The sequence below is a fragment of the Brienomyrus brachyistius genome, chromosome 14 (assembly GCF_023856365.1).
Source record: "Brienomyrus brachyistius isolate T26 chromosome 14, BBRACH_0.4, whole genome shotgun sequence".
Lineage (NCBI taxonomy): Eukaryota > Metazoa > Chordata > Actinopteri > Osteoglossiformes > Mormyridae > Brienomyrus > Brienomyrus brachyistius.
The window spans coordinates 14823198-14848501 of record NC_064546.1 but is presented as its reverse complement, the minus strand read 5'-3'; the positions used below and the strand labels follow the sequence as shown (position 1 = coordinate 14848501).

At 45.2% G+C, this 25304-nt stretch overlaps 3 protein-coding genes and 1 non-coding gene across 53 annotated transcripts in view; 1 reads left to right on the top strand and 3 right to left on the bottom strand.

The window, feature by feature from the left end:
• Positions 1 to 25304, bottom strand: part of LOC125706962 (SRA stem-loop interacting RNA binding protein) — a 170518-nt gene that overhangs the window by 30482 nt on the left and 114732 nt on the right. The gene's annotated exons all lie outside the window — the stretch shown is intronic.
• On the bottom strand, positions 716 to 788 carry trnat-ugu (transfer RNA threonine (anticodon UGU)). The gene has a single exon. It is a non-coding gene; the product is annotated as a tRNA-Thr (tRNA).
• LOC125706954 (HHIP-like protein 1) lies at positions 1662 to 7751 on the bottom strand. Its single transcript, XM_048973789.1, has 9 exons — positions 6893 to 7751; positions 5923 to 6569; positions 5626 to 5769; positions 5187 to 5515; positions 4856 to 4982; positions 4555 to 4700; positions 3996 to 4077; positions 2734 to 2816; positions 1662 to 2606 (listed from the first exon to the last, which is right to left on the bottom strand). The coding sequence occupies exons 1-9, from the start codon at positions 7181 to 7183 to the stop codon at positions 1906 to 1908; spliced, it is 2550 nt and encodes an 849-aa protein (XP_048829746.1). The 5' UTR covers positions 7184 to 7751; the 3' UTR covers positions 1662 to 1905.
• On the top strand, positions 8815 to 24655 carry ccdc85ca (coiled-coil domain containing 85C, a). Of its 50 annotated transcripts, none has more exons than XR_007382151.1 (10): positions 8815 to 10328; positions 19094 to 19170; positions 19733 to 19771; positions 20402 to 20503; positions 20629 to 20721; positions 21082 to 21180; positions 21531 to 23723; positions 23845 to 23885; positions 23927 to 23965; positions 24007 to 24655. XR_007382151.1 is itself a non-coding variant. In XM_048973795.1 (7 exons), the coding sequence occupies exons 1-7, from the start codon at positions 9617 to 9619 to the stop codon at positions 21618 to 21620; spliced, it is 1212 nt and encodes a 403-aa protein (XP_048829752.1). In that variant the 5' UTR covers positions 8815 to 9616; the 3' UTR covers positions 21621 to 24655. The 50 variants fall into 50 exon arrangements, 1 of the variants encoding a protein (XP_048829752.1); XR_007382145.1 differs by having other exon boundaries at positions 21531 to 23794; positions 23834 to 23885; XR_007382157.1 differs by having other exon boundaries at positions 21531 to 23220; positions 23508 to 23548; positions 23795 to 24655.

The window sequence follows — 25304 nt, the reverse complement described above, 5'->3', positions numbered from 1 at the left end:
TGTTTGGTTTGTTCCTTCACCACAAGTTTGTATACAGCAAACAAATGAACAAAGCTGATTGAGATGGTTTCTTGAGCAAACCCAGTTGGATCACAGAGAAAGAACCAGCAATGGATAGAGCTGCCTTAAAACAATCCTTTATACACATGGTGCCCAGCACATCTAGATGTCAAGAGATCACGTGGCTGGACTAAAGCTCAGACAGGGGGTGATTTTCTTAAGCATCCGCAATGTGGTTTCCGGGTCATCACTATCGTTTACGAGCGTGTAAATACTGCCACCTTGTGTACAACTTAGGAAACAAACATCGGCGCGCAGATCGTACGGGAAGCCAGCGGGAAGATAAAAGGTGATCTTCGACTAAACGATATTTTATTCTGTTAATGCATGTCGCTCTACAATATAAACCGTCATGCTAAATATGTGTAAAGGAATTTACCGTATATAACGTACTATACGGTTTAAAATGAAATATACAAAACAACTGACACTTGCATGTAACACAAAGTGTTTTCTTCTGTTTGTAATCACGGTGCTTTTGCCAAAAGCCGGTGAGCGTCGTGATACACCTTCTGCCTTGGACTTTGACCAACTGTTCCGCAAACGGAGGTGCGGCTGAGCCACGATGATCGTAATAATCACCGCAGCACAGTTAATAAGCACCGGCATTACAGGTAAACGTTCCTGAAATAAACGGTGAAAATTAAGTACCGTTAGGCCCCAGCGAGGATCGAACTCGCGACCCCTGGTTTACAAGACCAGTGCTCTAACCACTGAGCTATGGAGCCGAACCACAAGTTCTGATAGAGGCAACATGCCATACTTTAAAACTCCCAGCTTTTTAAACGAGCTATCATGTACATAAAATTATAGGAATTATATGAACGCCCCAATAAGCACAGGCAGTGAGCCAGGACTAAGTGGGAGGTTTTGTTGATTGGGTGGCTTACCAGCACTAAATAACCATCATGGCTACTACAACAGTGGGTAAAAGGGCTTCCTGCATGGAAACACCTGATGTAAAGTCACTGCATCCATGTGACGCAGGGTATCCATGCGTCCTGCCTGTTTAATAGTCACATGGAAGCTCATCACTAAGACAGATCATCACAGATCATCATGGCACATCGCAAACCTGTCACCTTCAAAATCCCCTTCCAGTCACGCTGCAGGAATCCAGACCCTTTGAGTTCAGTCCCAGGGGTCAGGCTCCCCTCGGTAGCCCCTCTGTACAGCAACAGTTACGGAAATGGGCCTGGTTTTTACTTTAGGCAAACCGTTACTGATTGGGTGACTAGAAAATCCATGTCAGGGAGGACACTTTGAGCTAGGACAGGATTTGTAAACTAATACTTCAAGTAAAAGGACCTGGATTTTACTTAAGCACTGAGTTCTTCTTGTGCACTAATTGGCGAGTCTCATATAATCATGAATGTGTCACAAATGTTAATGTGAAACAGTTGGATTAGTCATTCAATCAAAGAAACAAATCGGTCAAAGCACAAGACGACCTATTTAGACCAAGCACAGGAACCTTTCGGTTTTAAAGTAGGTAAAATGTGACGTAGCTGAAAGTGTACGTCCTGACGTGAATGATCTGATCACCCTATGACTGGGACACAAAATAACTTCATAAGAAAGAGGTAACAACCTTTGCAAAATGGATAAAATGTGCATTTATTTGCTGTTTATGAAGGTATTAGGTTAAGAAGTGGTACACAATCAGCTGTATACACTAGCCTAGCATGCTTGAACAGTGTGCATGTACAAGTCTGTTAGCGCCTTATGCTAACACAGAGCTATCCGGTTAGCATGCTTTTACCGCCCCGTGCTGTGGCAGGCACACCTCCAGCCTGAAACTCCACGCCCCAGCTTTGTCCCGCAAAGCTGGTAGCAGTGGCCCCCCTAAGCGGAGTTGCTGGGCTTTGTAGAGTCGGCGTTCCCGCACACGACCCCCGCGTCCTCGTGGTGCCCGCAGTTGTGCTGGGCCACGCCAGCGTGCTGACACTGCAGAAGGGTCGCCTCCGAACCCTGGCACCGCACATCGTCCAGCAGGATGCGCAGTCGCCGCCCTTCCCCGAATTCGGCGCGCCTGGCGGCCCTTAGCGCCATGCCGAAGCCCAGCTGCCTGCAGGCCACGCCGGCGCTGCGCTGGTCCCAAAGGTCATCGCACACCGTACCCCATTCGCCGTCTACGAAGATCTCCACCCTGCCACGGTCGAGCTTCCCCTCCGGCTGCCCAGCCAGACGCAGGGCCCCGTTCCGGTGCTTGCCTTTCCTGCGCCGACCCTTGCGCGCCTTGGTGGGCTTGCGTGACTTAACCGGGGCGGTAGTGATCGTGGCGGGAGTGCTCCTCCGAAAAGCAGGGGTGGGGGTGCCCGGGGTGGTTCTTCTTAAGGGAGGGGTGCTCCTTCTCGAGGCAGGGGTAGGGGTGGCGGGGCTGGTCTTCCCTGAGGTCCCTGCTTCTGCGAGCGAGTGCACCATTTTAGGGAACGAGACGGTGGTGGTGACCTGGCTGGGTGCAGGCGACGTCACAGACACCTTGGACGGTTTCACCGTAGGGGCCAGCTTGGAATGCTTGGTCGGAATCGTCACCCCAATCAGAGCTGCGGAACACAGGCCTTGCTTACGGACACTTAGGGTGTGTGACCATTGTGTCTCAGCGCAAAGCGTAAACATATATCATGCGATTGGCACAGACTAGCTTCCCGAAGCTGTGTGAACTGTACTCACTTTCCTTCGGTTTGAATTTAATGAGGTTGCCTTTCACTTTGACTGGAAGGGGTTCGTATTGGCATTTTGTTGGTGGCGCTCGTCTGTAAAAACAAACACAGCATTACAAAATGGTCCCACAGCCTGTAATCAGGGTGGACGGTCAGGCGATGAGCTTCAATCCAGATGCCCCAATGGCAGCATTCTGATTAACATATACTCTCTACACACCAATTTCAAAATGATTCCCAGCTGTCTCTCAGAACCAGAAATATTCATTCTTATGAGAGTGTTTGGGCTGGAGGTCAGGCTGCTGTAATCGCATCGTGACGTAATCGCGATTATATGGCACACGTACATTAATAACCAGGACTTCAGATGACGGGTGAAGCATCTGTCCGGACGCCAGCTTTTCGGTAATCTACGAACATTTACTTACACAGGCAGTTTGGAACACAGATTAGTAGTACATCTATAATATTCATGAGAGGCATATTGTGATGGCCAAAAGTCAATAGTCTATATGAATTCATGTGCCCTTATTTTTAATAACTGCCTGACCATAAAAAGCCATGAACTCGTCTGCCTGCTACCTTAGAATTTCCATTGAATAAGCGTTTGAGGAAATGTTTAGGTTAGAATCTGGACTTATTCTACCTTGACTGATGGTGCCAGTATGCATGTTCGTGCACGTTTGGTCTTGGTGGCTCTAGTATTATTATAGTAAACTAAATCTGAAAGGAAAACTAAATAAAAAAAACAATAATTTGTGAACAGAAATAAAAATGCTTATTGTTTCCATGATTTACCAAGACAGTTTTATGTGGCGCGCTCCGATAATCAAATTTAATAAACATAAGAATCCACTGCATTTATACAGACTATGGACTTTTAAACGTCACAATACGCATTTCATTAATATTTTAGACACTCTACTAATCTGATTACTCGATTGTTGCCGTAAGTAAACGCCTGTAGGGTAGCGGCAGCCCTGTGTCCGGACAATTGTTTCACCAGTATTCTAAAGTCCTGGTGATAATTGTGCACGTGCCATATTATCATGATTATATTGCGACGTGATTGCAACAGCCCCTGCTGCAACTATCTCCCTGTTTTCCGAACTGGTTCTTTAAATGTTATCTCATCATTCCACTGGGACTCTCAGCAATCCGTAGGAGGAAAATACAGGCTAGGGGATGAGTATTAGTGAAGAAAACAGGTTTATGGCTGTCCACAAATGTGGCTGGACTGGAAAGGACAGTAACGGACTGGCAGTTACTCACCGTGAGGGATCGATCAGTTTGTACACAACACCTGAGGCCGATGCTGCACTCGGGACACCAGTGGACATGAAATACAACTCTCCTGTGAAACACAACCTTTGGCTCTCAGGTTACCTAGGATCAGTTTAGTCCTGTCAGTTTTTACATTAGTAAGTGTGGCAAGGAACGGGTTGTAAAGCAAAGGGCTGTCTATTCCAAGAAAAGGCTACAGTACGAACCTGATTGGTTAGAAGTCACATGGTTAATCAGGTGACTGAAAACAACTGCAAAACTGCTTGGGTAGATATACCTTGGCAAACACAATAGCTGGACTGGCTGGATTTCAAAAATGTGTCTTTCTGGATGGTGCAGAGATGTTTTCTTAGTGAGACGAATTTTTCAAAGATTTGAGATAGGAGCATTTGGCTAAGTATGCTCCTGAGGACTTTTATAAAACTTCTGGAAACTCCTACTGAAGTTCTTGGTGTTATTTACACCATGGGAAAAATCCAGAATAATGCGGGCATTAAATGGAAAAAGAAACAATAAAGGTGTGGAGAGACTTTTCCCTTCATCCCACCTGCCTCATCCTCAGCAAAGGAGATGATGTACTGATAGTAGTTGTTGATGAGGCCTGGAAAAGCACAGGTCAGACCTTGGCCCATGCAGATCTCATGGTCATCCCACTGGCTTGTTACCTTGTCCTCCTGGAGAGCCATCATGCGCCTGGAATGCACAGGAACATCCGAACCCCCAGATTCCAATACAGCAAAACAAATTCAACTGTATCTGTAGATCTAATTCAACCTTGGTAAACAAAACAAGATCGGCACACTTTGGTTTAAATACTAACCCCCCCCCCCCCCTCAAATGATCCTTACCCACTCATGAAGTCTCCAAATATATACATGCCGTTCAGGTTGGGGTTTTCACAGCCACGATACACATACCCCCCAGTCACTGACTTGCCCAGTTTGTGAGGGTAGGCAAATATGGGTAGGACATCATCTACAAAAAGAGGAGCCAATCAGTTTCCTCTTGATCATCCAGTTGCATCCTGTGTCTCAACCAGAAAATGCCTCCGTATTTGGCAACGGGATAAAATACGAGATCATTTCCCTTGGTCTGGGAAATCATGGGCCAGAGTGCACCCATGTCACATATGGGGACCATATGGATCTCGGAGCTTGCGGTCCATTGTAAAATACCCACCCAGGGAGCTGTTGGCACACAGCTTCTTGTCATAACAGGAGAAGCCCTCTTTGGCCCTCCAGCCATAGTTCTTCCCCGATTCGATGATGTCAACCTCCTCATATTTGTTCTGTCCCACGTCTCCGCAGAAGATCCTGCCCTTTCCTTCCTTGGTGATGGGGTCGCCGCGGTCCACGGAGCAGCGCCACATGTTGCGCACACCGTAGGCGTAAACCTCCGGCCGCGCACCGTGCTCCCGCAGGAAGGGGTTGTCCGACGGAATCTTGTATGGCGGCCCTCTATCGTTGTCATCCACATCAACACGGAGAACCTTGCCCAGCAAGGTGGACCTGTGTGAGTGAGAGGAGAGACCGGATCATGCTGAATCAAGAGCGCTTGGTCCCATATGCTCCTGGAGTTTCACATCTCATTCTGCTCTAGCACTCTAAATGGCCCCTACTTGTTTTGTGAGTTCCCGAATTTGCCGAAAGGGTCCCCAGCCATGCCTCCGTCCCCAGTGAAGATGTACAAGTAGCCGTCGTCTGCAAACAGCACCTGGCCTCCATTGTGATTTGATGCCGGTTCATCAATCTCTAAAATAACCCTGCAGTATGAACGTTTCAAGAGAATAACAGCTAATGTAATGTAAAACCATTAACTGGTACATCTGTTGAAGGCTTCACACATGCACCTTCACATGCAGGTTGCATTTAACACAAGTCACATTTAGACAAAGGATGACTGGACAGACACACACCTTTCTGAATTATGGTCTACCACATTCATATCACTGGAGGAAATGCGGAACTGGCTGATTCTGATCCTCTCCTGGCGGCCCACCTTCACCGAGTAATAAACGTACAACTTGCCGTTGTACTTAAAGTAGGGGTGAAAGGTCAAGCCCAGGAAGCCTCGCTCATCGCCCTCCCACGGTGAAGTGAGCACTGTCTTTGTGATGTTTAGGAATGGCTTCTCCAACCGGGAGCGATCTGGCAGATAGGCCCAGACCAGGCCCACCTGCTCCGCCACAAAGAACCGATGCGTGCCATCGTTGGCGTGCACCATGGCCAGGGGGTTGCGTAACCCATTGGCCACCTCCTCGACGCACAAATGCAAGCAGCCTTCCTCATTTGCCGTGACCCGGCCCAGGTCCTTGGTCAGCTGCGGATTGCTCAGCAGGTGGGGATAGCAGTAGTCTGCATCGTCCAGCTCCAGGTACCTACAGAAGCGATGCTGGTTGGCCTCCAGGCCCTCCAGGCTGGTGTTGTTGGAGAGCAGGGTAATGACCGAGCGGCACCTCAGCCAGAAGCGGGAGCAGTAGTCTGGGCAGAGTCCCGGGAGAGCGCGAAGAGGAGTGCTAGGGTCCTCTGCGTCAAAAAGGTGAGCAGCATATGGGGAACATTCCTGGGGGAGCAGAACAGAATAAGAAAGGAGACCTCATGTGTCTGGGTGCCTCAGACTGAGGAAGTCAAGCGTAAAAGAGGGACCTACCACTATTCACATCGATTCACATTCATTGTTTAGAAGGCAGCCACATTCTGCATTTTTCGTTTAATTAAAACAGTTTAGTAAACTATCGAAATGACTCGTATCCATTTGCTACAGGTTTTAACAGTAACACATAATCGACTAAAGCAACAGTTATGGCACTCCAGACACTAAGAAAGTAGATTCGATGTACCACTTTCAGTTTTGGAGGTTATAATAGCTTTATGATATTTGCTTACCTGACATATAAGCTCCTGAACATATCCCGCGCAACTGGCATATCCCTGAATGTCGAAATTGTCCATGATCTCATAAAATTTCGCCATTAGTTCCCGATCTTTGCGAGAATCACAGCAGCCGAAGTCCGTGTACATTACGCAAAACGCGAGGGTATCCTGTGGTTTAAATGGGGGCTTGAAATCCAGGCACTGTGGATGTGGGGATGCAGGTAATATCCTGAGTCCGAATAAAAGGAGCAGGGCAAACAGCGGATGGCAGGCGCGTCCCGGGGTATCGCAATAGTACCGCATCTTACCGTTATTTCACTCAGCAGTGCCTTTATTCTGCAAAGACATCTAGACGAAGTACCGCAAAACGGCGGAAAAGTCTCCAGTCTGGCTTGTGAGACATGCACGTAGCCGTGTTTTTATTATTAACTATTTCCCTGAATCGGTAGTATTTCCATGTGCTGAACTGCGGTGCACTTCTCTACAGAGAATTTATACATTAGAGGACTCCAGCTACTTTTCCCTCGGAGTTACGAAGCCATTTTGGCGTTTTGTGCTGCTGGCAAATAACTTTCTTCCACGTTGTACTTGACCGCAGACGTTAATCATCCTCCCTGAACTTGCATCCAAATGTGTCAGTGTCTCAAAGGGTCGAGTTCTCATGCGAGGAAATCACGGAGATGAATTGTAATTAAGGCATCGGGCTTGTTTGGAATGTGCAGCCGCACCACGGCCAGACATCGCAGGGGCCGGGGAGGGTCACTCTGCTCCCGGTGGTCCCACGTCAGAGTACGCCGATCCGCATGCTTTGCTCCCTTCTGCCCAGGCTGATTTGTCCCACTAAGCTACTCACGCGCAATCACTTGATTTTATAAACGTAATACTTACCAAGTAGAAACAACGGGGAGGGGAGGGGGGTATGATAATAATTCTACAAATATTTTTCTCAGTGTATAAATAAAAACATGTAGCTGTAATCACAGCCGTAACGTTTGCTTGCTTTTACATGATTCTGGGCACGTACTTGTAGAAACGTGCTTGCGGATAAATGAGAAGAGTGGACTGTGTCCTGAAGGGGGCGCTGCATTCACAGAAACGTCGCGTAGAACGGGAACTGAATGAAACGTCGGATTTCAGGACTAACACTAATTAAAAAGAATAACGGAAGCTAAATATTTAACTGTGATAATGAATTATTTGACCCCAAAATGGACGTATAAATCTGTATGCTGCTATGCCTTTTGTCATGGGCCACGGTATTTTCAAAGAGCCCCATCGCTGCTCTTACATTTGAATCGGTCCCCGGCTCTGGCTCTGTCTGAACGGAGCTGCCATGCTCCTCCCACGGCTTCGCATGGCTTTCCTCCAGCTACTCCGCTCTTTAGCTGGATCTGCTTCTGAACTTCGTGTGCTGTATTGTGCGAATGGCCTGCGATGGGCGAGCTTTTGGTCTAAGCGTCGCAAGGCGTCTCTTCCTCGTTCTTCGTTTCTCGTTCGCTGTCAAATGTAGCGATTCGGCCAACTTGTCAAAACGTCAATAGTAAAAATGACATTATAACGGAGGAAGGCAAATATGCTTGGCACACACCATAAAGAGAAAGTCTAATAGAGGAACATTCATCGTTAATAATATCTATAGCGATACGAAACTCCAACTGTATGTTATTAATATCAGCAGGTATCCAAGTGGGTTAAAGTCACGACCGAGGCGTGGCTGGTAACACTCTCAAGCGATTCATTTCATTTGCTTGCCCTGGCGCTATTAAATAAGATTTATTGCTTCAGTACATATTTATGTACATATCAAATGGATATGAGCAAAGTACACATGTCATTATATTCACCCTTACACATGCCATTCATAGTGGGAGTGTAAATGAACGCCATGTACCCAGAAGGCGTGGTTTGCTGCTCCTTTAAGGAGGCCGGGCCTTGAGCACAAAGCGTCCGGCTGCACCTCCATCTACCTGCACCGTCACTGGGCGCTGGGCTGCACCTCCATCTACCTGCCCCGTCATCGTGCGACCGGCTGCTGGAAGCGAGCCTCTGCCGCGGCAGGGGGAAGCACCCATTTTAACCTGGAGATTCCGGCTAACAACCGTGTATTTAATGAGGGGAAACTTAAGATCCTCTGCGCTAACCCTCTGTTTGCTTCGGAGCAGTGGCTTATTTATACCCGACGGCGAGATAATCAGCAGGTATTTTGATGTAAAAACAGCCTCAATATTCAGTATACATTAAGCATAGAATGATCCGGGAAGTAACGTTCTTTTGAATTGATAAGGATTGGAAATGCCTTTACTGCATGTTATTCACTAATGTGCTGAGCGAGGAGCCGCGGAGAGCGACAGCCACCGGGACTGACCGATCGTTTTTACCACCGCTGGCCGTGTGTTGAAGGAGCATCTCCGTCTCACGCTACGGACATAAACGGGTTACTGACATAAATCACAATATGTGATTTATATTGACAAGAGGAAACTGGGCGTCACCACAGTCTTTTGCGGTTTAATCAACAGTTTAGAGGCTTTTTTTTGCCTATTTAGGTCACCCGATTTAACGTTTGTATTTTATGTTAGACATTTATTTCTCCAAATTGATGTATTAAACCAATATGCTTTTCGTTCGAATATTTCGCTTTTACAAAACTATTCTAATGATACCGTTAAGACTCCATTAAGTCTGCATCTGTAGAGTGTACCTAGTTACACTGTGTATGTGTTTACAGTAGTGAATATGGCAAAGAATGTGGCGGACGAACCGATGGACGATTTAAGTAAAGTTCCTGATGGTGAACTGCTGAAATGGAGCAAAAATGACTTGCTTAAGAGACTGAGAAAAGTGGATCAGGAGAAGATGAACTTGATGGTTGAACATGGCAACATGATGAAGGATGTCAATCGAAGGCTTCAGGTGCATCTTCATGAAATACGGGGCCTGAAAGAGGTCAACCAAAAACTGCTGGAGGACAACCAGGAGCTGAGGGAGCTGTGCTGCTTCTTAGACGACGACAGGCAAAAGGGCAAGAAGCTGTCCAGAGAGTGGCAGCGGTTTGGCCGCTACACTGCCAGTGTTATGTGGCAGGAGGTGGGTTTGTACCAGCAAAAGCTGAGGGAACTAGAGGTCAACCAGGAGATATTGGTGCAGGAGAACACGGAGCTAAAGGAGATCATCGTTATGCTGGATGAGCAGCGGAGTGGAGCTGGGTCTAGGAGCTCCATTGACAGTCAGTCCAGTCTAACGAACCTGAACGGTGGGTCCAGCACTCTCCGAGATGTCGGGGATGGAAGCAGCACCTCCAGCACAGGCAGCGTCGGCAGTCCAGACCACCATCACAACCACGGCCACACGCAGAAAGCGGGGGAACCTAAGGTGGAGAGCAACAGAAGGTCCATGGAAGATCTGTATGCCCCCACCCACCACCGGAGTATCCCCACTGCTCTTGATGGTGAGTCTAAATTGCCTCTGCAGTTCCTAGGAAGGACAGGTAACTTCAGTCTGTCTTACTACTGGTGTACTTTCAGTAGTTTTGTATATGCTTACAGAAATCTTACAATCTACAGTCACCATGAATCACAAATCCATTTTGATTCCATAGACAGGGAAGGATTTAATAGATTAATACTGATGTTCTGCGTATCCTGACACCATACCCAGAATTACTGCTGTGCCATTTAGTATTACTGATTGTAGTCTGTCTTTGGTCAAAGGCGGATCAGTGTTATTGCACAATCAGACTGTGTAAGGTATATGTTATTTATGCCAGATGTGGACATTTCAGGTACAGAAAGTACAAATCCAGACCAAGATTTTGATTCAACCAGCCAGTTGAGTACTCTGTGACTGTGACTCTTTATACCCAACTGGTTGGCTGAAACAAAATCTTGGTCTGGATTTTGACTGCCTGGACCTGAACTGTCTGCCTGATTATTATGAACTTTAGCAGAGTAGGAACAGCATGGTCTCTCTTTCAGTATTAACTGAGTAAGCAGACACCCCATGCTTAAAGGCTTGCTTACACACTTTGTATGACAGGGGGTGTGATTGCTCCTTTGGCTCCTGCCCCAGATTAGCCTCCTCACCTGGACATGCTATACTTAACCAGTCTATACTTAACCCCCCCCCCCTCTGTTGTGCTGTGAGCTCCTGAAAGAGAGAGGGGGGGGGATAACCTCAACAGATTTAGGGGTTGTGATACTGTCTCCCAGAACACCATCTCTCTCTCTCACTCTCTCTCACTCTCTCACTCTCACCAGAAGGTTGACCAGTGTTTATATACACTGGAAATTGCTTGGTTGCTTTGGTCAACATGGATACAAAAATAAAACCTAAGTAATAAATGTCAAGTTGAATTTGCATGTCATGCTTATTATCTCAACCACCAGTGTCTTTCTGAAACAGGTTAACTGGGAGTTTCTGGTATGTGGCCTTTTGCGATGGGGGTGGGGGTGGGAGCGGGTGACCTCTTCCCTTTAACTTGCACCTTTTCACCAATCCTTCAGCACTTTTGCCATTCCACTGACCCTTTGTCCTCTAAACCTTTTAGTTGAATCCATCTCCACACTCCCCCAAATAAAGTCCCAACCCCCAACCACCCCCCCCCCCTGCAGTTAAGTACCAGGGGACTAAGGGGGTCTTTTCTGGGTCATGAGCCGGACTTCTGTTGCAGGGTCGGGTATCACTTTTGCTCCGTCTTCCCACGGTCAAAAAGAAATGGAACCGTTTCTGTGGGATGGGAGCTTCCATTAGGTCCAGATCGGCCGCAGGGCCAGAGGATGCGGCAGAAGGCAGAGTGCTCTCAGTATGTCTGGGTGGTATTTAATATGGTAATTACCATGTGTATCGGTTTCTCTCCCATCAGAACTGGTTAGAAACACTCCCTGACAAAGCATTTTCCAAAATGTAGTTGGACCTGTTTCCTATTTTCCGCAGAATGCACCCCTATCTTTTTGAATGAGAATCAGCTGTGATGTTTATATTTCTGCATCTTTTGAGATTGATGATTTATCTAGTCCTCACTGCATGTGGCAGATCAGGTTACTGGTGAATTTATAGACCAGTTCTCTGGGTGACCACCCATATTTTTATTTAGCAGTGTGCTGTTAGAAGTGCTGGGATGGTGGCTTTTTATTTTCTTAAACACACTGATGTACTTCATGTATGTAATCCAGCTGAAGATGATTTAAAAGGTATTTGGGGAAGGGGGTGTGCGCAGACTAAGGTAGTCTGCATGTCATGGTGGTCATATAGAGGGCAGACCTAGCAACAGGGGCTCAGTGGTCAAACTGTCTTTCTCCACTTGATGAACATGTATTATTGGCTGCTCTAGATGTCAGGTTTCACCTATTAAATTCCCTCCATACTGGACTTCAAAGAGTACTCGCAAATAAGCTTGTAATTGGCTTGTCCTGCGGAACCTTCCAGCCACTCCAAACCACACTCTTGGGAGTATTTCTGAGGACAGAAGCTTGGATGGAAGTTCTTTCCCACTGACTTTTACAACAAAAACCACTGAATTGAGAGTTGCACTATAAACCATGGAAACCCCCTGTACATTATTTATGTTGACATTTATTGTTTGCTTGCTTTGATTTTGTTTTAAGCTGTAAATAAAATGTAGATTCATTAAATATTTAGCACATTCTAAAATTGGAAAAGAATAAAATTCCAAATGAAGACCTGATGACGTTCTCTGACTAGAGGAGTGCGTACATGGTTGCCCGTCTGACTGTTGTTTGTGCTGCCCTGCCTGTATTGGTAAAAACGGTCCATTGCACTGCATAGGGCCACTGTTTTGTTATGTTAATGAGCCCATGCAGAAAGACCTTCTTGATGAGAATGAATGGACGGGATTCTATTTTTGAAAGGCCCCCACCCCCTGCTTCACGGCTTCATTCATTTACTGCAAATAGCTGCTGCCATAGAGATTTTGTGGATTAGAATGTAGGCTTTTCAGGTTTGCTCCTTGTTTCGGAGTAAAGGAGCTTCTCATATTGCCGAAGTGGCTGCTCTGCCGTGACCACGTCTGGGTTGGGGACATCTGGTCTGCATGGGTAGCAGATAGCGCTAAGTTTCTCTGGAGTGGATATCGTTGGCACACCAGCAGTCCTGGTGGCCCATATGGTGGTACAATACAGGCAGCGGGACAAGGAAGGTCAGGAAAAGCACATCAGTGATGCTTCTATTCCAAACCACCAGTTTCCAAATGTATTCTTGATGTCACCATGAAAGTATATTCAAGTACGCTGTCTAGTTTATAGTGGATTTGGTTACACAAATTCAATATGCATAGCGCCAGTGTTAGTTCATGGTGATGTGGTTGACACAGTCTGTTTACATATCTGTATGTAAGATCTACTTTGTTCTGGAATCTCATTCTACTGTTAAGCTGAGGGATACTCCCCTCTGGAGCACGTATGCATTTCATCCTGTTTTCATTTCATTTAGGAAGAATTCATATGACAGTTTTAGCCCTTTTATTTTTTCATGTGGTTTGAAGAAACCGGTAATTGCGAGACTACCTTGAAAATGATCTAAGTGATGAATTTCTCAGGGGACTACCAGTGTCCAGGGTCCATTAGCAGCACAACGGGGACATTAGACCTGGAGATATCTTGTCTACACTGGCAAGACATCCTTCCAATATGTTTTACACTAAAGGAATTCCCTAGCCTGTTGGATTCACTGTGAAATTCTAGTGACAAAAAGAGATGAAGTAAAACAGTCACGACTGCAGCAGATGACACCAGTGCAGCATAAATAAAGAAAAGGGTCAGGCCATATATGAACTTTACACGTTGAGGTTGGAGAGTGTGACTCCAGGCTGAGCTAGTTAGGCTCCTAGGACATTGTGGCTTCTTGTTCTTAGGGGAAACGTAAGCTGATTGGAAAGGAAGGAGGTCAACTACAGGATGGCTCAGACCAGCTGCTCTTCCTGCATGTTTGGAGAAGGCTGGAGAAGTAGTGGGGGTAGGGCACCATGGTAACAGTTATTATCATCCAGCTGACTGCTGGCAAATCTGGTCCCAAGAAACAGAAGTGGGGCAGCACTGAGCTCTCTCGAGTGGGAGGGGGTGTTTAAAGCACTCTTTTGTTAAAGCACATCAAAGGAGAAAAAGCCTGCTGTCATGCATCTGCTTATACAGGAACAGTTAAGTTTTTCCCACAACTGTCCTACAAGTGAACATCTACCATGCCATGTTGGAGAATACAGACCCTTTGTGGGATAGTGTGTTATGCTTTAACATGTTTAATTTGGTTACCTACCTGGGAACCACAGAGAGGCGTTATTAAATGAGCTGCCCACTCAATTTCACCCTTTAATTTTCCTTTAGGGATGCTCACGAATGTGTTCCTTGGGACCCTATATTACCACTATAATAGGTGTCACTAACACAGATCTGCCTTGCAAATTCGCTATTAAAATTTTTCAAATATGGTAGCAGGGCTTGAAATTAAGTAGCGATGGACAAAATGACGCTTCATGAACCATTTGCTGTATTTTTTGACTCCGGTAGATGGTGCTCTTTATTCAAAAAAAGGGCACAAAGCATGTGTCAAAGCAAGTTAAGAGCACCATCTAGTGGGGTCAAAAATACAGCAAATGGTTCATGAAGTGTTATTTTGTCCATCACTAAAATTAAACTCATCCACTTGCCTAATGTGAGTAATTAAAATGAAGGGCAAGTACAAGAACTGAACACTAGCCTAGTGACTAATAATAAAAAAAGGCATGTTAGACATTTTTTTATGGAAGTAGCACATTTGGCTAGTAACAAATATTAAGTTCCTTCACAGTATGGTAGCATTGGGTGTTAAATTCATTAATCTAATACATGTTCTATCAAGGACAGGAATAATGTGCAGCTTCTCTTTTCAACATGTATCTGTTTTCACAAAGGACTTGAAGTTGTGGTTGGCTTTGGAATTAGAATATAAATTGAGTTTGGCTTTAATTATGTGCATCTCAGTTAATAATGAATATTTCAGAAGTTATTAATTTTAAAGATTAACCCAAAAACTGAGTGAACAGTAGAATTTTATGCAGTATGTGGTATCACATGATAAGTAGTTAAAAGATGGATGGATGTGGCGTCATTTTAATCAGACCTCCCTTTGAAGCTTTGTTTACAGTGTTTTCATGGATAACGGTTTCCCCCTCTGCTTCAAACTCTCCTGAACTGCTATTTCCTCTCAGCAATACGGAAGACCCTGAATTCACTACCTCAGGAAAAGAATGTAGCATATAACTCCTTTGCCAAGAACTGTGGAAATTCCTGTTGCCTTTCTGGCATCTCTCCAGGAACAGGGGTAGGGCTGTCGAGTGTGATGTGCTCAGAAGAGAAACATACCTTATGGCCCTCAACATGGTCCTTGCTACGGTTCACTTCAAGCTGCCATTCCTCTACACAAGTGCATGCGGCATAAAGAGTAGGGTGAGGCTGGATCATGGGATGTTGTGGCTGAATGGCACGCCGGAGATCTGAGCCACAGTAGATCAAAGGAGCTGACGGCATGCTCTTATCTCTCTGCATTAAACTTTCATGTGAGCCATTTATACTGCAGAACAGAGAGCAGAACGTTCATCACATCTGCTGAGATTCCATTCAGGGGAACTGAAGTCATATTCCACATCATTAAAAACGTGTCCTCATTAGTGTGGTGGAAGCTGCTCTCCACAGCTGAGAACTGGCCGCTAAGGAAGATGGAATAGCAGACACATGCATGGTTTTCCACAATCCAGTCTCAACGCAGCGCTGAGACTCCTGCTCAGTCTGTCAAGCAGTGGCACAGAGGCACGAGAGGCAGCAGGGTGCCTAGGGAGAGAGTGCTAGTCTTGAGAACAGTGTAGACATTCACCTGCAAATAAAACTTAAGCTCTGTGAATGTTGTCAAGTTGATGTTGTAAAGCCAGCTGTCATTCCCTACCAGTAATCTGCGTTCAGATGCCTGTAGTGACATGTGTGTCTCATCGATGCTTTTTTTAATGATGCTTCAGTTAGCATGCGGTTTCGTAAACACAAGTTCCTTGTTGAAGATCCCTCTTCGGATTCCTTCAGTAGAAAATGGTATGGTACACAAGAACAGCTGTGCCAGCAGGGTTCTCCGTACATTTAATCGCCATGATAAACACCTGGCCTTTTCTAGACACAGTGCTACAAGGGACCAAGAACCTTGTATAGTAGATCCATGGCCCAGCAGTGTAACTGCAGGGCCAAGTTCTCCTTTAGACATGAAGCTTTGTTCCTCAATACAAGTCTTTCATGTTTTCCTCTAAATGTATTTACTTTCCTAACAGGTTACTAAAACAAGGAAATAACTAGCTCAAACACCAATTTTAGACAAATGCATGAAGTGAAGTAAAACCTTAGTTCCTCCCGTTAGGAACATGAGGTTCCATATTCAAAAATAAAAGGAGAAAGAGGACCACAGATTTGCATCTGTGACTCTTTTGTGGTGTATTTTCTCACACTTATATACTTCTGAGCCAGACAATGTGAAGTAAAAGTTGTAACAATTGAGGACGACTGTCCCGTCTTCTTGTCTCCTGTTGGAAAACCATGGAAGCCAATGGAACGTGTCAGATAAACATGTCCAGGCACAGTGAATGGGGTTATGTAAGATCTGTAAGATTTTCTGTATGATACACAAGGTTTCCTGGAGAAGGTGTATCAGGTAATAATCTTCTGGAAGATACAAAGGTAGAACAAACAGATAGAAGGTAGAGACGTTCCTCTTCAGATGAAAGCCTCGTGGATGGAATGCCGCAGCTTGGATTAGCATCACTTGTGTTGAATCTCGGTGAAACCTCAGCTGACAGCTAAGAAGTTTTCAAAGTAAAATTCTTCTGTAGGTAGGGCCTGCAAAAACGGACCAGTGCTGGTCACAAGCCCGGGAATTGCGCAGGATGGGCCATCAGGCCATTTGACGGCATATATACAATTCACAGCTACAGGCAATTTGGCAACTCCAGTTCACCGTAGCATGCTTTCGGACCCCACAGGGACAACATACCAACTCCAAACAGGTAGACCTGGGGCAGAGGCTCAAACACTGGTCTCTAGAGCAGTCAGGCAACCATGCAAGTCACCGCACCACCATACCACCCCCACCAGCTTCAAAATTGCTTTTAATTCAGAAAGGATTGCAAAGGGCAGCTGGCAGCCAGTTTTACTGTGAGCTGCTGTGAAGTTACAAAATTGGTCTTCAGGCCACAGGGATGCAGGAGGGATCCTGCTGCCTTTCACTGAAGCAGAGTGAACTAAATTACAGTAAATATGCAGCCATGTGTCACGTGGCACAGACCATAATCCAGGGAGTGAGTCACCAGGGTGGATTACTGCGGCCAGCCTGTAGGCAAGGATAGAGTTGGGTCCAAACAGGTTGAGCTGGCTCCTCTGGATAGCAGACGCCATGCTCAGGAGAAGACAAGAGCTAAAGGTCAAAGCCTGCTCTTGGTTTATCAGGCAGGAAGCACCAGTGAATATGTCTAGTGCATAAGCCCTGGTGACCACTAGGAAGCACTCTTCTTCATATGCATATACAGGTGGATTGCACAAACTCCAGCTCAGAGCATTACTGTAGACAACAGTGTTAAGGGTCATATCCTTCTGCAACCACAAATCAGCATCTCACACGAACACACTGGTCTACACAGTAAACCCATTTGCATATTGTCACGCCCAGCTCGTCCAATCCTCGTGTGTGCCACGCCCCCTCATCATCCAGGATTCATCTTCCCCGATTGTGCCCAGCTCTTCCCTGTTATTTCGACTTGACTCATGTATATCAGTCCACATCTTCCTCTGTTGGTTGTCCGTCATTGATGTTTGATGATGTTGTGATGTACCGTTCGTCGCCATCTGCCCCGTCTTCCCCAAATAAACCCCCATTGTCCGGTATTCCGCCTACCTGCCTCGTCCTTCGCCGCTTCCTGCTTGCTCGTCCACCGCGGGACATAACAAAATATTCCAGACCTCTTAGCACTTCATCTCGATGCTTTCCTGTGCTACTGAGATCCCATCATGCATCACGCGTAGTGCGTTTAATAATGTATGTATGCCTTTCATGTTCATTGTTAAACATTTCTTTAGTATTCTGCTCTACATTTTAGTGAAGTCATCAGGAGTAGTACTTTCATTCTAATTTTCAAAAAGTAGCGTGAGACATTTATCAACACAGCCCTCTGTCGGTGCGGCCGGCATTAAAGGGCGTGCGATGGTATCTATTAAAATACGCACTTTATTCACAGGGCTCCAATGACAGTCAGGGTACTACTTATGTAACCCTGTTACACGACTAGGTTGCACTCAGCTTCTGCTGGGCCAGGAGACTCTTTCCCAATCACTCCTGCCGGCCAGTCAGTTTCAGCAAATTCATGACCTGTGTTTTTAAAAAGGTGAAGGAGATGAAGGCATGAACGTAGCTCCAGAAACAAAACAAAGGTCCATTCTTCTCCCCAACACACAATTGCTGATTGTCGTGTTTAAAAAAAAAAGAGCTAGCTTAAGTAGATAACTAATAGACTGTAAACTTGTCGGCGAAGTCCCTTTTTTAACTCCAGGTCAATACATTTGAACAATATCATTTACATACTACTCTTATACTCAAGTTTGATTATATTTTCTAACTAGTTTTAGGCTGCTTTGCAAACAAAGAGGAAACCGGTGGCAGGACACAACAGGAGGCTTCAAAAGGAACACAAATATACACACAGAAAGTATTTTGACTGCAGAAAGCAAATGTCAACATGAAACGAAGCAAAATCCCAGACATTTCAAGCACTTTTAGGTCCCAAAAAAGATATCAGATCTGGGAAAAAAGGATGCATGATCACCCTACTGTAAGTTGCAGGCTGCACATTGTATAGCAGCAGTCTTCACAATGTCACCTCATGTGCTCTGAATGGTCTCAGGTCATAGGTGCAGCTTCTAGACTGGGAGCTGGCCATCATACTGCCAGGGACAGGCCAAACCGCTGTTTAGCCAATTCTGTGCAGCAAAGGATTGCATTGGTAATTCAACTGAGAGTGATCAAGATACAGTAGCCAACCATTTTAACCTACATTAATTGTTCATTAACTCGTAACATTTCAGGATGAGAGTCATTTGAAGATTTTAGACATTGTGGTCATGAAGCAGGGCTATGTGACTACGCGTCTGCCATTTCCATTCAGAGGAATTTATGTTTTTTCTTGTCCATTTTTTCCTCTAGATTCAACTTCCAATTATGTCAGGCAGCTGGAAACCAAAGTTCGGATGTTACAGGATGATGACAAGCTACTATCACAGGTAAAAGTCCATAATACCACGAAGCTCTCACGGCAAAGACAAGGCCACTTGTTCTGTATGTGTCATTCAGGGTGAACGACAGCATCTGAAACATCGAGGGTTTGGCTCATGTTTCTTCTGGTATCTACGTCATAGATGAGAGGATAGAACACTCTGTACTTCAGGAAAGTTATCTTGTGCCGTTTAACTACCCTCTTGCTCGTGAAGTTTTTATATAAATGTTTACAGATGCTGTATTAGCTGTATTGTGTCATATTGCACAAGAGTTGCGCACATTTTTGTAAACTTAATGCAAATGAAATGAAATACGATACAACGTAGATGTTGTATTGACATAGTGAAGCAAAAACGTGGTTTTGTCTGAGGGGCTTAGGCTGATCCAAGCGATAAGATATAAGATGGCGAGATCCCTTTCAAGTCATGCCGGTGGAATCTGCTTACTGCCCAATCAGATTAAAGGGCCCCCTTGAGAAGAATGGAGGGGATCACCCACATGACCTAAGGACTGTCCTGCATATTATCGAGAAGGTCATTCATAGTTATCTGTTCTCTCCTCTCTCAGCCACGTAGCCGCTATAGTTTGCCAAAGATGCCAACAAAGGTAACCATCTGAGAGCTCCGCAAGCTTGGTGTGCCTCTGTTGGTGGTCGGGACTCTCTTTTCCCCTTGCCTGCAAAACGCCATGTTCTCTCCTGCAGCCAGTACACAGCCAGTGTCGAGAGCTTCCTGCTGTAGTGAATTGCTTTGTGGGGGAATTACGTGGCTGCTTGTGTTGTTGGTCAAATAGATATTTTTCTCACTTGCTCACACCTCCGTTCATGTAAAGTTCCGCCTCTCCCTTCACACATTTTCACTTTCTCTTTTTCAGAATGTAAACAAAACCCTTTTGATAATTTTTGTATTTCTTTCGGGGCAGATCAGAATTCCTGACTAGATATTGAATGGGGTTATGTGAGACTAAAAGCTAATCTCACTACTGTAATCTTCAGGGAAACATTATGGGCTGTCGGCACATGCACGCATGCCAGCGCAGTTATTCGAGGGTGATTGACTGAAGCGGTGATGGTGATGTTCTGGCTCGCGGAGGACTGTATTTCAGAAAAGGACTTCCTTTTCCCATGATGGGAACATAACGTGTGTGTGTTATTTGCCTCTGGATAGTGTTGTGTGTAGAGAAGAGTATGACATGAAACTATCGAGAGCTCCCTTAGACCATCTTCTTTGTCCTCAGGGTAGCACAACTGGACTGAGGCCACTGAGGAAAGGTCTACCTCTGTGCCACTCGGAGTCACAGTTATCCTCCTTGTCCCAGCACCAGGAAGAACCGCAGAATGTGTGTACTACAAACAGGACACAAAACAAAACAAGCTTACACTTTCATTCTTAATTCTGAAAGGCAAACTGGAAGTACTGAAAGTGCTGTACATATGCATCCCCTATGCTGTGATTCCTTGGCAGGGCAGTGCCAGAATCGCACCCAGCAGTGTTGCTGCTAAGGGCGGACTCCTGCCTGCAGCCCAGAAACCAGAGGCTGTGGTTCAAGCTATGAAGGTAGAATGGTGGAGCCATCTGTCCCAAAACAAAACACAATAAAACTTGACCTGCAGGCCGTTGACTAAGCTCTAACAAGACGTACATCTCTAGTGTTAACTTGCTGTTAATCTGCATCCAGATTAATGTGAAATGCCTTTAAACAAACTCTGCATACTATAGTGACCAGGGATTCTTTTTTTGCATTTTCTTTTATAGTATTGCAGAATTATACGTGCTTCTCTTATGCAAACATGGTGTCAAGTGGAAACGTTCTCTCCAGATTTCCAGTTTTCTGGATGAGTCAAAGCCCTTTGGCCACGTATTGATAAGTTCGGCTTATCCTTAGAAATTTCACCCTCCTGTCACTGGCTTTTGCAGGTGCTTGAGGTCCATGAGAACCTGGAAAAGCAAATTCCTGAGGATTACGAAGAAGACCTCACAGAAAAAGAGAAGGCCATTGTCCGAGAGATGTGTAATGTATGTAGAGTGCTATTTCAGCTTTTTCTTTTACACAAACCAATGCTGTGTTTTTTGACCTCTTCGGTTTTTCAAGGTACAGTTTGAGGCATCATGTCCACATATGTACACCTGCTATCCAGTGATTTCTCCCACTGACAGTTCATCCATTAACCATTCACCACATTACCCAATTGAAGCACCATGAAGGTTCCTGGTAATATTGCCACTCTGCCCAGGGCTTGTTGAGCAGGTGTCACATTTATTGTTGGTCTGTCAAATGCTCCACACATTTCTTCAGCTTGTGTCTCACTTCCCAGCTCATGGTCAAGCTCTCTCTGTAGAATATTCTGGTTGGCTTTGCCGCGCAGGTCGTATGGCGCAAGTTGGAAGATGCCGCCAGCTCCAAGCCATCCATCCGGCAGCATCTAGCGGGAAACCAGCTCAAAGGTCCGCAGTAAACAGATCAGAGGAAAAGTATACAAGAACCAGGGATGGAAACTGTCTACGAAAATCAGATCTGTTTCCACTGCCCACAGACTTTGCTAGATTTTGATACTGGTGAACTGTAATTCTCGACTGGACCAAACCACTCATCAGATCTCAATTTTGTAACTATGAAGGCTTCCAGACTGGCAGTTAGTTTGTCTTCTTTTATTCTCCAGGTGTTGATCGTAGGAATACAAAGTGCCAAATCAATGCTTTTATCCTTCAGTGTTTATCTTTAGAATTTCCTGGTCATGGTCTGGTCCTATACTCCACGTGCAGCTATCTATACTCCATAGATATATACTCTAAAATACTGTTTCCATGCTTTGTTTGTTGCTCTGAGGTCACAAAAATACCCAGTTCCCACCAGCGTGGTTTCGGAGCTGGATAGCTGGAAAATTCGATCGATAACCGACATAGTTTTGTCTAATATTATCGGTGCCGGCAGTGAAACAACTTGCCACCGCTTATTAGCAAAATAATGTTACATCTTTTTTTTATTTTGTGAAAAGCAAAAGATCTATTTGCTGGCCAGATTTAATTATAAATGATAAACATGTTGCAGGTTGAGTAAATAAAATATTGTGGTGCTCGAGTGACAAAGAGATCAGGAGGTAGACAGCAATGTTCAGTTTTTAGCAGACTCTTTTTACACGATCCCTAAAAGGATGGCAGTAAAACAGCCTTTAATAGAGACAAAAGTGGATATGACACTTTTGTCTCTTCAAAAGCACTTGAAATCTGAAACAGAAAAATAAATCCAAAATGGACCATATGGACCTTTATTTTACACTCATTTCTGCCCATGTAATGTTTCCGTTCTGTCCTTTAGTAAAACCAGTGGAAATACAGGCAGGTTCTCAAAAGGCACCAAGCGAAAACCAGCCCAGCAACAGAACCGGTTCCGTGTTGCTGGAAACAAGGTAAAAGGTTCAGCAAATCTGTCAGTTTGCTTGAGGGAGATGTCTATCATGAATGCAGAAATCACTAAGTAGAAAAACCATATATACATATCAAAAGCATCACTGTCAGTTTTCTATTTTATTGGAAGTCCATGTGTGCATGCCAGTTTTTGCTATGCGTTTTGTTTTTAAGAAGCACGCTGTCTGAGCACAAACCTGAGGGTCTGAGGCAAAGGAATGCTGGGCTAACATTATAGCCAGCCAACCAGAGCCCTGCAGATGTTAAACGGAATTAGGGTGACACCTAACACTGGGGTAACAAAGAGTTACAGTCTGGAACTTTGGAGGAGGATAATGCTTCCAGAATGAAATACAGCTCTGAATATACGGAAGGGCAACGGCCTCTTCCTACATGAAGATCTCCCATGCATTTGTTATAAGCATAAAGTAAAGCAGTTATTTTTCCAGAAATGAAAATGGTGGTGGGTATACTGGAAGTCTGCGGGTGTACTGGAAGCAAGGGTTGAGGACATAAAAGGGACAAGTGTGATGGAGATGGAAGAAGAGTTATGGGAACAAAGGGGACAGGTGTGATGGAGGTGGAAGGGCCATGGACACAAAAGGGACAGGTGTGACGGAGGTGGAAGGGCCATGGACACAAAAGGGACAGGTGTGACGGAGGTGGAAGGGCCATGGACACAAAAGGGACAGGTGTGATGGAGGTAGAAGGGCCATGGACACAAAAGGGACAGGTGTGACGGAGGTGGAAGGGCCATGGACACAAAAGGGACAGGTGTGATGGAGGTGGAAGGGCCATGGACACAAAAGGGACAGGTGTGATGGAGGTGGAAGGGCCATGGACACAAAAGGGACAGGTGTGATGGAGGTGGAAGGGCCATGGACACAAAAGGGACAGGTGTGATGGAGGTGGAAGGGCCATGGACACAAAAGGGACAGGTGTGATGGAGGTAGAAGGGCCATGGACACAAAAGGGACAGGTGTGATGGAGGTGGAAGGGCCATGGACACAAAAGGGACAGGTGTGATGGAGGTGGAAGGGCCATGGACACAAAAGGGACAGGTGTGATGGAGGTGGAAGGGCCATGGACACAAAAAGGACAGGTGTGACGGAGGTGGAAGGGCCATGGACACAAAAGGGACAGGTGTGATGGAGGTAGAAGGGCCATGGACACAAAAGGGACAGGTGTGATGGAGGTGGAAGGGCCATGGACACAAAAGGGACAGGTGTGACGGAGGTGGAAGGGCCATGGACACAAGGGACAGGTGTGATGGAGGTGGAAGGGCCATGGACACAAAAGGGACAGGTGTGATGGAGGTAGAAGGGCCATGGACACAAAAGGGACAGGTGTGACGGAGGTGGAAGGGCCATGGACACAAGGGACAGGTGTGATGGAGGTAGAAGGGCCATGGACACAAAAGGGACAGGTGTGATGGAGGTGGAAGGGCCATGGACACAAAAGGGACAGGTGTGACTAAGATTACGATGCAGCTCTAGAATGCAACCTGGATTCAACATGCATTTGTCATTTAATGGTACAATTACTTCACAAAAAAACAGCACGCAAAATGAGTTTTCATCTTGCAGCACAAGCACCTCAGTACGACAGAGCAGGCCTGTGAAGTGGGGGGCTATCTTACCCTGATGTCATCTGTTTACGGGCATTCCTGACATTCCTGCTGCCCAGCAGGGATAACCAAAGTGTGTCCTCCTTTAAGCCTTCGAAAACGATATAAAAAGTGACCTTTGTTATACAAATGATGAAACAACTACTGGCTTCTTCTATCAGTCGGTATGAATAAGGTCAATGAATGTTTGTCTATATCCACAATGTGACACTGAGACTTGTACTTCATAGTTCCAGTGCATTCAGTTATACCACATGTGGCAGAAAAAGATGTACTTTCAGGACTTAAAAAGCACTGTCATGACTGATTTCTTTAGAGTACTTGGGACTAACATTAAGGTTTATTAAAACCTGGCACTGTATGTAGCTAAAAAATGGACCGATAATTTAGCATCTTAAAAAAACCAAAATATACAAATGACTAATTTTTCATGATTTGAAATAAAAACAACAAGTATTTCTTTATAGTACTGTGAATTATTCATACATCCATATTCTAACCACATATTCTGGTCAGGGTCATGGGGTGCTGGCCGTAGAACCTGCGGTACATCCTGGATGGGATGTCCTGGAAATTGTTTTAAATGAAAATATTGTATCTGTACTGAAACATAGATCAAAGGAGACAATGTCGCCACCTACTGGCAAGACCAATCATTACAAATTATACTTTAAGAAGGACTGTGGTCAACGGTCAAGCAGGGTGTTCTGTCAGATGTGAGACAATGAGCTGATTTTAAGGCCAGTACCCATTAAAAATTAGTTCCTAGCACAAGACCAGCCATAACAGAAGTGAGAACGACACAATCATGGCATCTGTGGTCATATAGTACAATGTGCAGTTTTCATCATATTCAAGAACCCAATTTTAAAATGCGGTTAGTGCCTAATACAGCCAGAAAACGACTTTAGTTCATATAAAAACCACCATTGTATGAGAACCAAACGCACAAATCTGATATAGAGAAAACTTTCCGTAAAACACGCTACATAATGTAATTATTAATAAACTAAACACATAAATGCATAAAGAGCAGATTTCAAAGTAATTATCAGTCTTAATGAATGTCTAATGAAGCACATGCAATGGCGGTATATTTCTATATAGC